Here is a 13703-nt window from a genome sequence, read left to right as displayed (position 1 = left end):
ACGCCCTCAAAATCAGCTTTTAGTGTTTTCCGAAATTATTTTGGATTTTGTTTGTTTTGGATTTTATTTTATTTTAACCCATGGGTTTGATTAGGATTATATTAGCACCCTTGGGTTTCATTTTAGTATTTAAGTCACCTCTGATCTTATGGTTGTATGAGAAACCTTAGTCTTGTGTATTCGAGTCGACTGCCGTTAATAGATTCTAACGGATTAGTAAGTTTTGCTGCATTAGATTTAATCATCACTCTAGTGTATACTAAAACATTCATATATAATATTAAGGGTTTTAAATATTATTACACTTAATTAATATTGAAAAAAAATAAAGTCGTTAATTAATTGTTTTCATTCCAATCCTCATCTTCTGTATCATTTGCCTCTGATTCCGTTGTGTACGATTCATTAAAGATGTCGTCTTCTGAAGCATAATTTCCTTCAGCAATGGCACCATGGTCTCCCTGCCTATTTTGAGATGTAGATTCGTTTGGGATTGTGATGAATTGATCTCCTTGCACGAATTGTAAGTGGTTGTTGATGCGAATATCATCTAAACCAAATATTTAAGATGGGGAAGGCTCAGTGTCGTACCAGCTTGTCTCTGTATTCACTGATAATATACCATAATCCATCTTCATACTCATCGGCACATTCGGATTAGTATTGAACCATTTACACTTGAATAGTACAACGCTCATATTTCCATACATTAATTCGACAACGGCAAGTAGCACTCCGTAGTAGGGAAAGTTGTCCCCATGTACCATGACCCCATTGTTTTGGGTTTTGTGGTTTATATCTCGTTGAAGTGTTACAAACTTCACGCCGTTGACAAAACATCCCGCATGCACACTGTGGTGTTTTGGCTTGCACGCCAAATGGTACAATTCGAGTGTGCACCATTCACTATTTTGTTGTCTTAGGCTTCTCATCTACAAAATGGTGTCATAAATACATAAAAAGTGAAATTATTAAAATGGACAATTATTTTGCAAGCTTATGAATAAACGTACCCATGTTAGAAAGTAATCGGGAAACTTTCTTTTATGTGTCACATTAGGCCTCCGATCTCTTGGATTGGCTTTAATGAGCTTCAAATGCTCATCAAGGAAATACTGAGCTTCTTTGTAGTGTTGTAGTACACACCAATGAGCTTCAGCTAGCTCAGGATCACTTAATCTCTCAAAATTTGGTAAAGTACCAAAGTGTCGTACCTCTCATGAAACAACTGAAAGATTGAAGTGTTGTCTGATACTAGCCATGGTTGAAGATTCCGCCCCATCACTATTTTGGAGATATAAGTTGCAATAGATCACACATTCATCTGCAATGTATGACTCCGCTATTGATCCTTCTGGGTTACTCTTGCTTTTACATAATCTTTTGTACTGCCCCAGTTGTCTGAAATTACACAATTAGTATAGTGTTGTTGTGAAGTGTAATTAAGAGCATAAAAATGATGTAAAGATTTGCACCTTTCTTGGGGGTACATCCAGGTGCAGTGTACTGGACCAGAAAGCAAGATTTATTTAGGAAGATGGACCATCAGGTGGATCATAATGACAAAGAAAGCGGGCGGAAAAACCCGCTCCAATTTGCACAAGATATACACAATGTCTTCTTTCAATATAAGAACTTCTGACTTCTTGAGCTCTTTAGCGCATAGCTTTTAAAAGAACCGACACAGTGCTATTATAGGTTCCACCACATCTGGATGCAAATAGGGTCGAATTATAACTGGAAGAAGTCGTTGCAACAAAACATGACAGTCATGAGTCTTCAATCCGCAAAACTTATTTTCTCGCTCTCTAATGCACCGAGATATATTACCTGCATACCCATGAGGATACTTTACTCCTTTAAACCAGATGAATACATGTCTCTTCAAAGTTGGATGCACAGTGTAAGGAGCAAGAGGTAATTTCGTCACTGACCCCTTCTTTATTGGCCACAAATGTTCTCGTATTCGTAGCTTTTTTAGATCCTCGCGCGCTTTCACAGTATCCTTATTACCGTATTTAAGACTGAGAGTTGTTCCCATAATGATATTAGCTACATTCTCCTCTATGTGCATGACATCTAGGGCGTGTCTCAATACCGATTTCGACCAATAAGGTAAATCATAGAATCTACTTTTGTGTGTAAAACACATCATATCATCTGGGTGAGTTGTTCCCGTTATAGCAGGATCACCACTCAACACTCCAAAATCAAATGAGTTTAGCATCTCCAAAATTTCATAACCAGACCACACTCGGGGTTTAGTACGAAACTCGAATGTGCCATCAAATCCTTCTGCATCCTGCCGCCACGAGTGGTCAATTGGAAGCCATCTTCGGTGACCCAAGTAACACACCTTCCCAGCATGCCAATCAGAATGAACTTCATTCAAGCAGACCGGACATGCTTTGTACCCATGCACAGCTTGAGACGACAACATCCCATAACCAGAAAAATCACTTATAGTCCACATAACTGCTGCTCTCATAATGAATGAACTTCCATTGTGCCTGTCAAAAGTAAGGACTCCATTTTCCTATGATTTTAACAACTCATCGATCAATGGTTCCATATACACATCTAAACACTTTCCAGGAGACTTAGGACCAGGAATTAACAAAGACATCATATTTCTTCTTCATACACATCCAAGGAGGCAGGTTGTACGGCACAAGAATAACAGGCCATGTACTATGAGCCAAACTCATACTTCCAAAGGGATTGAATCCGTCTGTTGCAAGCCCGAGTCTTACATTTCGAACATCTGCTACAAAATCAGGGAATGATCTATCAAAGGTTTTCCAAGCCTCGCCATCTGCAGGGTGTCTCAAAGTATCATCATCTACCCTTCTTTCCCCATGCCATCTCATTTCACTTGAAGTGTGTCTAGACATATACAAATGCTTTAGCCTCGGAATCAAAGGGAAATGACGAAGCACCTTTACCGGAACACTGTTTTCCTTAACTGTACCTTTCTTCCACCTCGACTCGAAGCATATTGGACATTCATCAAGCTCTGCTCTCGTTTTGTAAAACGGAACACAATCATTATTGCACGCATGGATTTTATCATAGCCTAGGCCAAGGTCACCCAAAATCTTGTGCACCTTGTAATAACTATCAGGGAGATTGTTTGGTTGAGTAAGCATATCCTTAACATTCTTCAACATATTGTCAAAAGCCTCATTTGACCACCTGTTCTTCACTTTAAGCTGCATTTGTGACAAAATGGTCCCCAAAATAGTCTGAGGACTACCATCATATAGTGGAATCTGAACTCGTGCAAGCAGTCTAGTATACTTATCATAATCATGAGTGTTGGTGTACAGAAGCACATGAGCTGTGTCAGTAGTTGTATCATAAATTGCATCTTCCTCATGCGTTAGAGCAAATGTAGGAAAACTGTCATGTAGAATGTTTACAGCTGGGTTCAAATGATCAGGCTCGAAACTACCACCAGATGTTCTGTCATAAGTAGGTTCATGATCAGCTACTTCGCCGTGCTTACTCCATGTTGTATAACTACGCATTATACCATTGTTACTTAGGTGGTCATACATTTTTTTTATAGTCTTCCACTTGGTATTGAGACATTTTAAGCACGAACACCTATGTTGTTTCTTTCCAATCACCATGTTCATGTACAAACTGTAGAAAGTCAAGGATTCCTTGTTGGTACTCAATGCTCTCCTTTGGTAAATGTATCCAACTCTTGTCTTTGTCCATATCCTGTTAATTACATATGAGAGATGCAACAAATAATCACAAATCAAGTGTCACAAATATAAAATATTGTATTTTCTTTGATCTTGTTCATCACCTTATGCCTCCAGTTAGAGTCCTAATCCCAGTCAAGAGCACAACACATTTTTTCACATTTCGTATAATTTTTGAATATTCAATTTTAGTCCTTGGAAAATTTTGACAGCATCTCCCTATAGTTTCCTAGTGCACAAATATCTATACCTAACTAGATGCACATAAGGTACAGTATTGGGAGACCCTATGAAAATATATATACCCATGCACGATCAAAATCGAATACTCAATATTATACGAAATGTGAATCAAAGTCTTGTGCTCTTGAAATAGGACAATTCAAGAATTATATATGATTCTTAAACGAGATTTCTAAGGAGTAGTATATATATATAGAACAAATCATAAATTAAATAACATAAATTTCATAATACAAAAATAATTCTTTATATTAACTAATTTAACTTAATTCATAATTAAATAACATAAATTTAAAAAATTCTACACAAATCAATATAACTTCACAACAATCAAGAATGAGTATGTATAATACACACAAATAACATAATCACACAAAAATGCAACCAATATATGCCTGGTATTGTTCAAGGAATAGTACTAATCAGAAAAAATGGATGATATGGTAAGAAAGAATGAGAAAGAGAAGATACCAAGTTAGAATCCAATGGGTAATGATAGATCGACTAAGCTGAGGATAAACCCGATTTGAAGAATTGAACATCTAACACTGAAAATCGCCAGAAATTTGTGTGGGAGAACATTATCATGTTCTTTCCTTTTTTTTTTCACGATCTGGAAACAGAACCTGCACTTATAGTCATTATTGAAGACTTAGGTTAGGAACATTTTCCTCCCTTAAGACTTTTCATTCGTCCCCTAAGAAATACCTTAGGAGACAAAAGCATATTCGTCGTTTAAGCCGTAAGCACACGACAAAAAAATTGTTTGTCGTGTAAAAAGCATATTCTTAAACGAGAAAATACTCTCTCGTCACCTAACTGACTACTTAGGGGAGGAAATTCTCTTTCATCGCCGAACTAACTACTTAGATGACGAAAGCTATTTTGCGTCGTTTAATCACCTATCCAGACGACGAAAATTATTTCTTAAGAGGCGAGAATTATTGCGTCGTCTAACAAAGTCTTAGGTGACGAAGATTTTTCCTTTTCCTAGCCTAAGTGTTTTTTTCTGGTAGTGAAACAAAGAATATGTCGCTTCAATATTAACTAGAAACAGCGGAAGACAAATTACGACAACTACAACTTCGTCGCTATAAAACTTAAGCGACGAAACTATTTAGTCAAGAACCCGTTGATTCAATTCGAGCCACCAACATAAATATCCGTCGCTTCAGCATAAGTCGTCGCTTCAGAACATAAAGGTCCGTCGCTTCATTCTTAAGGGACGAAACTTGCCTCCGTCGCCTGAATAGATTGAAGTGACCACTTTTGAACAACTGGTCGCCTCAATGTTCTAACCACGGTCATGAGGCGACCACATTCAAGCGATCACTTTATCATCGGCTCATAAGTCAGGCGACCATTGCGTGATTCAACCTTAGCCCGACCCATGATGAGGCCTAGAAATGAGGAATCTCATTCCACCAAACCAACATGACATGCCAATGTCATCCGTCATTAGCAAATGCATTCACCACCTAATGATTACCTACCCTCTTTGAAATATGAGAAGATTTAATATGCATTTGCAAAATTCGGTGCAAACATATTCCCAAATCCTTGGAACATGATAGATAGATTTTGATTACCCTCTTTAAAATATGAGAAAATTTAATATGCATTTGCGAAATACGGTGCAAACATTTTTCCCAAATCTTTGGAACATGATAGATAGATTTTGATTACCCTCTTTGAAATATGAGAAGATATAATATGCATTTACGAAATACAGTGCAAATATTTTTCCAAATCCTTCGAACATGATAGATAGATTTTACAATGAACACTCGATCCATTCTGTCTTCATCCTAAATCCATCCATCCACATGTTCTCTTACCCAGCCCCTTGATCATGTCATACGTACATACATATGCATGGAAAACAAATCAATACAAATCTCATTTGACGATTTTTATAATAAAATTTAAATAAACTAAAGAAAAGATGTTGAAGATGGTGATGATACATGATGGTGAAAGAAAAAACAAGATAATCACGCAAACAAAAAGAGAGAAAGAGGGGTAGTTTATTTTTAGATTAGTAAATTAATGACAGAATTAGTAAGCTCAAGAACATGCATCCTCTCTCTCTCTCTCTCTCTCTCTCTCTCTCTCTGGACTCAGGAGTCTTAGCTATATATACATCTATATTCACACAATAGAACAAAATGAAGAGAAATCAAGTGCTATCAATTCTCCAAACAACAAGAACTGAAGACAAGAGGGAAGAGACTACAAGCCGCTTAGAGACGGCCATAAAAACCCTCAGCCGGCTTAACATCTTCTAATTTCTCATCCTAATCAATCCAGGACGTACACACTTCTTTCTTAACCCCTTAAACCTACTTTCAATTTCTTTCTTTTTTTAGTCCATAACTCTAGCTCTCTCCCTCCATAAATTGCCCTTTGGAATTTCCCTTCAAAACCCTTCGATTCTCTATATATTATGACGACTTAGTCACCCATCATTCCTCTCTCTCTCTCTTTCTCTCTCTCTTTCTCTCTCTCTCTCTCTCTCTCTCTCTCTCTCTCTCTCTACCCGATCTGTACGTTTTTCATTCTCCTGGGGTGTGAGAGTTTTAATGGCGAAAATCTCACAGAATAAGATCCAAAAGAGTAAAACTCCAAGCTCTAGCAATAACAGCAAAACCACAACCACCACCACCTCTGGTACTGCTACTACTAGTAGTCCTCCGGCCACCAAGGTCAAGAGGACCCGTAAAAGTGTACGCCGTGACTCCCCGCCTCAGCGGAGCTCCATCTACAGAGGAGTCACAAGGTTACATCCATCACAATATTTCCTCTTACTCAGTTTCCATTAATTTCTAGCTTTCTCTTTTCTTTTTGGTTTCTGGTCGAGTCCTGCATGACGAATGCTGCGTTCTGTTGTTTCAGACATCGATGGACTGGTCGGTATGAAGCTCATTTGTGGGATAAGAACTGCTGGAATGAGTCACAGAACAAGAAAGGAAGACAAGGTTAGTTCTCCATCTTACAACACTTTTACGTACATTAATTAATTAAGTTCTATTTTCTCTTCAATTTCAACGAAGTTACCGTGGTTAACAAGTTTTTGCTTCTGGGATTGATGATGATGCTGGACTTTCTTCAACTCTAATGCAGTCTATTTAGGTATGTCCCATTTTTTTAAGCACAGTTTCGAACAATCATGTGGAAAGCCATATGCCATTATTGAAATATCTTCATATTAAGACGTTTCTGGTTGGGAACAAGAAATTAGTGAATCAATTATGTTTCTGCATTTGTTAGGAGCATATGATGAAGAAGAAGCTGCTGCACGTGCCTATGACTTGGCAGCATTGAAGTACTGGGGACAAGATACAATTCTCAATTTGCCAGTAAATTTTCTCTTCTCTGATTGATCTTTGTAATTTCTTAGATTTAAAGGCATGGTCTTTTAATTTTCTTTCCTATTAATTTCTGTTACTTAACTTCAATTTACAAACTTGCAGGTTTCCACCTATGAGGAAGAGCTAAAAGAAATGGAGGGCCAGTCAAAAGAAGAATACATTGGATCATTGAGGAGGTGATACATTAGTATTTATTGTCAAGTTTTTAATATTGAACGATCGATATACTTAATTACTGATGTTAAAATGATAATTCCTCAATAATTTGCAGGAAGAGTAGTGGATTTTCTCGTGGCGTTTCAAAGTATAGGGGCGTAGCAAGGTACACACACATATATATATATCTGATTATTTCATGGCTCTTATTTCATTGTTCAAATAAATGAAATAACAGTCATCGAAGTTAGCTACGCGCGCGCATCCGTCAGTTCATCTCGAGTGAAATTGAATTGAATAAAGATCAGACACCGTATGTGTGATAATGCACAAAGATGATTAAGTTGCCACAAAAGTTTGAAGGATATCACAATCAATGCATGCATGTATATATGGTTGTGTTGTACCACTTGCTTTTCTACACTGTAGGTCTTGTAATTTCTGTGATTCGATTCAAATGTGCAGACACCACCATAATGGAAGATGGGAAGCTCGAATTGGAAGAGTATTTGGAAACAAATATCTCTACCTTGGAACCTATGGTACGTAATTACAAATTTTCTAGACTTCATTTTTGGTTTGCTTATTTGTTCCTATTCTCGAAAAAGAAAGTTGGAATATTATAGTAAATTGGAAGAAAATTACAAGCATCATTTTCCTTAAATTATTGGATGAACGTTAGTGCATGGCCTAACCTAATTGCAATTAGTAATTCTCTTTGCCACATGGCAGTTACTCAATGACTTAGAGTCTGATAAATGAAGAAAAACAATGAAATTATGGTTTCAGTCAAATCTAATTAGTTAGGATGTAGACCACCTACCCTCAACTGCCTTCATGATTCCTGAGTTTAATATTTCATCCAATGTAGATCCCACGCAATTTACGTAAACTTTAAATTTATGTTATTGTCATCTTCTTGGTTTGGCAGCAACGCAGGAAGAAGCAGCTACAGCTTACGACATGGCGGCAATAGAGTATCGTGGACTTAATGCCGTAACGAACTTCGATCTGAGCCGATACATCAAGTCACAATGCCCTAGTAACGAGAACGTTTCCAACAATACTCAACCAAACTCTAATGATAATCTCAGTTCGATCCCAAACCCTGATTCTAAAGTAGGGTTTGGATTTATGCCCAACAAATTGAGCCCGAGCACTAGTGAGTCGATAGTAGCAGTTCCGCGGTCGGGGAGTGCCTCGTCGGCGTCAACTGCACTAGGGCTTCTATTGCAATCCTCTAAGTTCAAGGAAATGCTCGAGAGGACGTCGATTGCAGACAGTTCGTCAACGACTTCGGAGCCAAACATGCCGCGCCGGAATTTCCCTGATGACATTCAAACGTACTTTGATTGCCAAGATTTGAATAGCTATGCAGAAGGAGACGACATTATTTTCGGGGAGCTAAACTCATTTGGTTCATCAGTTTTTCATTGTGAACTTGATGCCTAGCCTAATGCAAAGAGTAAACAAAATTTTAATATAAGTATAGAACATATTGTTTGAGTTTATTCTTTGAATTCCTTGTGAATATTGTTGGTGAGGGCGATTAAGGATGGTGATTGACAATGAAAAGAGATAAGAGTAAAGATACAATTGTTCGAATACCAATTATATTGTTTTCTTCTGATCTTCGATCGTTCAAGGGATGGGAGGAAGATGAAGATAGTTTAATTTGCTGATTTGTTGTTGTACTTCATTTTCATGCAGATATAGATGAAAATAGGCATTCATTACATTCTTCTAATTAATAAGAGCAGTTATTCAATGTGGTATTAAACTTAATTACTTATACAACTATACAAGTATCTGTATTCCCACTTTTCTCTATGTTTTTCCTTAATTTAACAATTAATCACTAGTTGTTCTGAGTAAGACTATAAGAATTTGATTCAAAAACTTAAGAAACAGGAGTTTCAAGTAACACTGTCACAATTCGACTGCATGTATAAAATTTAACAATAATTCAGCATAAACTAAGTACACCTCGATCTATAGATGATCGGTATTCGATAATAACAAATTTATTTTTCCTACCAAAAAAAACAACAAATTTATTTTTCCTACCAAAAAATAACAACACATTTATTTCACTCTCGATCTAGATTTATAGAAACTTGATATGTGACATGTCTTGTAGCCCACCTCTATATAGAGGATAGACAATGAAACCAAATTATAAGACTGGTTGTCTTTGACAGTTAAGGTGATGGTGGTCCAACCACTTTGGTGATAGTTTCTCGACTTTAACCGACACATATTGAGTGAAGATCTTGAGATTTAGAACATGAGGTGGCTTCCAGACTTTAGATGCCAATCAACTGCATGTTGTGTGACGGTGATGGTGGTTTGTGGTTTTTCTTGGCCTAGGGCCAATGAGGTTCTTTGCCTAATTGCCTTTGAGCTCAAGATATATACGTACGTACAATCTTCGATCAGTACCTTATTTTTGCGTAGGTCTCCAAATGAAAAGTCCGGTGGACCATCTAAATTAGACCAACTTCTAACTAAATCGGAAAACCTCTAATGCATTGCCGGCCGGCGTCCTACTTTGTGATCAAACACTTCATGAGTCCTAATAAAGGTCCTCATTGCAGTCGAGCTATAGGTAATAAGATTATAAGAATAAACCAAAAACGCCCACATGTTTGGATTGCTAGTTGTTTAGACGTCGTTCCAGTTTAGAATATAGCCTATTCTATATTAACCTCCCTTGAGTATTTGGTTATGGTATCATAATTGTGTGCTGCCCCTATACTTTGAGAATTACTTAATGAATTTATAGGAGGTTTTGACTATTATTATTACATAACAATAAGATTTCCACAATTAGGTGGTAGCTAGCTAGATCTAGAGCACCCAATATGGCGTCCAAAACCAAAGAACGTAACACTGCTCCGTTTACCCTTGCACGGACATGTATAGTTTGTAGAACAAATGTGACCATCCTTATTATTGAACTGAGTCACCTCTAAATTTGAATTAGTGGTTGTTTGATGGAGTTCTAGGCTTTACTGTGTTGAACCTACCGTGTTGAACCCCTATAGCGAGATTCAGTCCCGCCAACGCTGATTAGATTTGAAATCATATAATTTATTTTTAGGGGACAAGAAGAAAGAGTTTGAGGAAACCATCTGATCTCCATAAAAAATTGCTTTTGACGCAAATGTTAATAATCTAAAAGTCACAATATTGACAGAATTTGAAAAAAAAATTGAAGATTGATGTACAAGATTCACATGGAATCGACACCATTAATCGATCACTCGATCCCATATATACACTAGGCCAATTAGGAGTGGCACTTCCGAACCGAAAAACTGAGAACCGACCCGAAACTGAAAAAACAGAATTCAAGAGAAAACCGAACAAAAAAAAATAAAAAAACCAAAACTGGTTCAGTTCGCTCCAGTTCATGACTGAAACCGAACCGATTCGGCCAAACCGAATTGAGCTTCACAAAGAACGACGTCATTTGTACTATGTATATATTCCAACAACAAAAAACCCTAGACTCACTTGGTCATTCACTCGTTCCTCATTTTCTCATCCTTACTCCGCCGATCTGAGACCTTACCTCACCATCAACACCCTCCGCGGCTCCACTAGTCGACCGCGCGGTTCGCCGCCGTCATCTGTCATGGTTTATTGATCCCGTCCCTTGTGCTCGTCGCCATCTCCGGTGATCGGATATTGTCCAGTAGTCAACACGAATCTGTTGTTCTTGCACAAACTCTTGTTGGGTCTCCACTAATTGAAGACATGTGTGAGTTGGATTTGGTTCCTGAAATTGAAACTGAAGACATTTCTTCCGATCTTGAGTTTCAAGGTTATAAAGAACCCCAAGAAGGTAAACACATCGCCTCCTCCTGTTAATGATGATGATCTATTGAGTTCTGAGTCGAATTTGAATTCAAAGCCATCTTGGTGTAGGGTTAATCTCCTTGATTTCTATTCGAACCATAATTTTTGTATGTATTGAGTTTTGATTTAAACAAGCAAATGAAAACTTGTGGGCTTTGTGATTCACTTGTTGGGTTATTGTTCTTTTGTTGCTTTATCATTGCTTTATTATCTAGATTCTAAAATGTGTTTCCGTGCTTTGTTTCCATAATGTATTATACATGTAGCTTTTATTTTTCAATGTGGTAGTTGAATTTTGATTTAGGTTTTTTCAAAGTCGATAGTCATATGTGATTATTTCCTTTTCATGTAGGTATCTTTGGAGTTATATGCTTAGTTTTTAGTCAAACTCACTAGATTTGGTTCTACATGTTGTGTAAAGATGAGTGAATGAAGTAGTTGTTTGGATTTGGTTTGGTTATGGCAGAAGGATGATTGAAGAGCTTTAGGCAATGTGGAAGCAAGACCGGTGGACACTCTGAGAACTTCGAGACACCCGGAGTTGAAGTCACCACTGGTTAGATTCTCTCTGCCAATATTTGTTGTTAGATAAGTAGTTATACATGGTTGATTGAACTATTGTTTTTGAAAGATTTGTGTTTGTTAAGATTATTGTGGTTACAGTAGGTCCTTTGGGGCAAGGTGTTGCGAATGTTGTGGGTCTGGCTTTTGCTGGGAGGTACTTGGTTGCGCGTTACAACAAGCCTGACAATGAGATTGTTGACCTCTTTAATTTCAACTCGAGCCTTATGTTCATTAAATTATGAGAATTCATATCATCTTTCACTGAAAGTGCATGCCATACAAGTACTTATGCTTTCATATGTCAATCCTTCATGATCATATGTGTTCAGAGGTCTCTATGAAATATACAATTTGATCTTGGAAAGAGACTATCACTACTATAAATAGATTGACCCGTTAAGCTTATTACTATATAATGTGCTATTATTCAATTTGAATAAGCATTTTCACTGTCATGATTTGGTTTGATTCAGAGTTGAAGGCCAACAACAATGTCATGTCGTTGGTTCACTATTTGTGATCTTAATTTGTAGTTAATTGAACTATGTTGGGATGAGATGTCTGTTTGGTTTGTACTTTGTTGATGAATGATGATGATAGTCATGATACATAAGCTATTTTTAATTGTTGCAGGAGAGACAATAAAGAGGAAAGCAGCTGCAGACCTGCATCCTCTAAGACCAAGAGTACCGGTCATGCTACCGTTACGGAAAATGAGCTATAAACTTGGATTATGCTATCATGGATTGTGTAATTTAATTTAGTTTTCACTTTGGGACTTTGGATATTTGTATTAAATTATGGATTTTGTAGAAGTTAGAACTAATATGAGTAGCAAACACTCATTTTGTAACTTTCGTTATAGCTAAGTCCAGTTTTTTTTTTCAAAAACGAAAAAAAATTGAGTTTTCAATTTGGCATGTTGAGAAACCATAAACTAAACCGAACCGAAGCAAAAATTCAGTCCAGTTCACGTTTTGGTTCTAAACTGAACTGTTTGAACTAAATTCCACCGCTAAGGCGAGTTATGCTTCTAGGCGACACATCTGTTGTCACTGGATAAAAACCAAATATGTCGCATAGTAGAATGAGCTATAAACTTGGATTATGCTATCATGGATTGTGTAATTTAATTTAGTTTTCACTTTGGGACTTTGGATATTTGTATTAAATTATGGATTTTGTAGAAGTTAGAACTAATATGAGTAGCAAACACTCATTTTGTAACTTTCGTTATAGCTAAGTCCAGTTTTTTTTTTTCAAAAACGAAAAAAATTGAGTTTTCAATTTGGCATGTTGAGAAACCATAAACTAAACCGAACCGAGGCAAAAATTCAGTCCAGTTCACGTTTTGGTTCTAAACTGAACTGTTTGAACTAAATTCCACCGCTAAGGCCAGTTATGCTTCTAGGCGACACATCTGTTGTCACTGGATAAAAACCAAATATGTCGCATAGTAGCCTGTTGTCGTTATGGGTATCAGGGGACACATGTTATATGTCGTTGTAATTTATATCAAGCGACACAAGAAATTTTGTTTATGTCGTCTGATATGAAATCCGGCGACACATAAATTTCATAAATGACGACATGCTACTAGACGACGTATATAAGTTTCAACATGAGGCGACATAATGACATAGGTTATAAGAAACCTTTTTTGGGCTAGTTAATGACATATATATGTTGTTGTTTTGGTATTTAAGCAACACATATATGCCTAAACTTTAAAATAACAAGATCTTGTGTAGTTTTTTGGCAGTTGAAACCACACATTTTGGTGTGGTTA

General features: G+C 37.0%; 2 protein-coding genes across 2 annotated transcripts; one reads left to right on the top strand and one right to left on the bottom strand.

The window, feature by feature from the left end:
- Positions 1-1655: 1655 nt before the first annotated feature.
- LOC126797053 (uncharacterized) lies at positions 1656-3530 on the bottom strand. Its single transcript, XM_050523741.1, has 3 exons — positions 2608-3530; positions 1839-2510; positions 1656-1737 (listed from the first exon to the last, which is right to left on the bottom strand). Exons 1-3 carry the CDS (start codon positions 3528-3530, stop codon positions 1656-1658), a joined length of 1677 nt encoding a protein of 558 aa, XP_050379698.1.
- Positions 3531-6488: 2958 nt separating this feature from the next.
- On the top strand, positions 6489-9091 carry LOC126800398 (AP2-like ethylene-responsive transcription factor At1g16060). Its single transcript, XM_050527767.1, has 8 exons — positions 6489-6738; positions 6855-6937; positions 7083-7091; positions 7230-7318; positions 7433-7506; positions 7602-7652; positions 7952-8028; positions 8418-9091. Exons 1-8 carry the CDS (start codon positions 6542-6544, stop codon positions 8936-8938), a joined length of 1101 nt encoding a protein of 366 aa, XP_050383724.1. The 5' UTR covers positions 6489-6541; the 3' UTR covers positions 8939-9091.
- Positions 9092-13703: the final 4612 nt, after the last annotated feature.

Source organism: Argentina anserina, chromosome 6, assembly GCF_933775445.1.
Source record: "Argentina anserina chromosome 6, drPotAnse1.1, whole genome shotgun sequence".
Taxonomy (NCBI): Eukaryota; Viridiplantae; Streptophyta; class Magnoliopsida; order Rosales; family Rosaceae; genus Argentina; species Argentina anserina.
The sequence above is the reverse complement of the archived record's forward strand: the minus strand, read 5'-3'. Positions and strand labels throughout refer to the sequence as shown.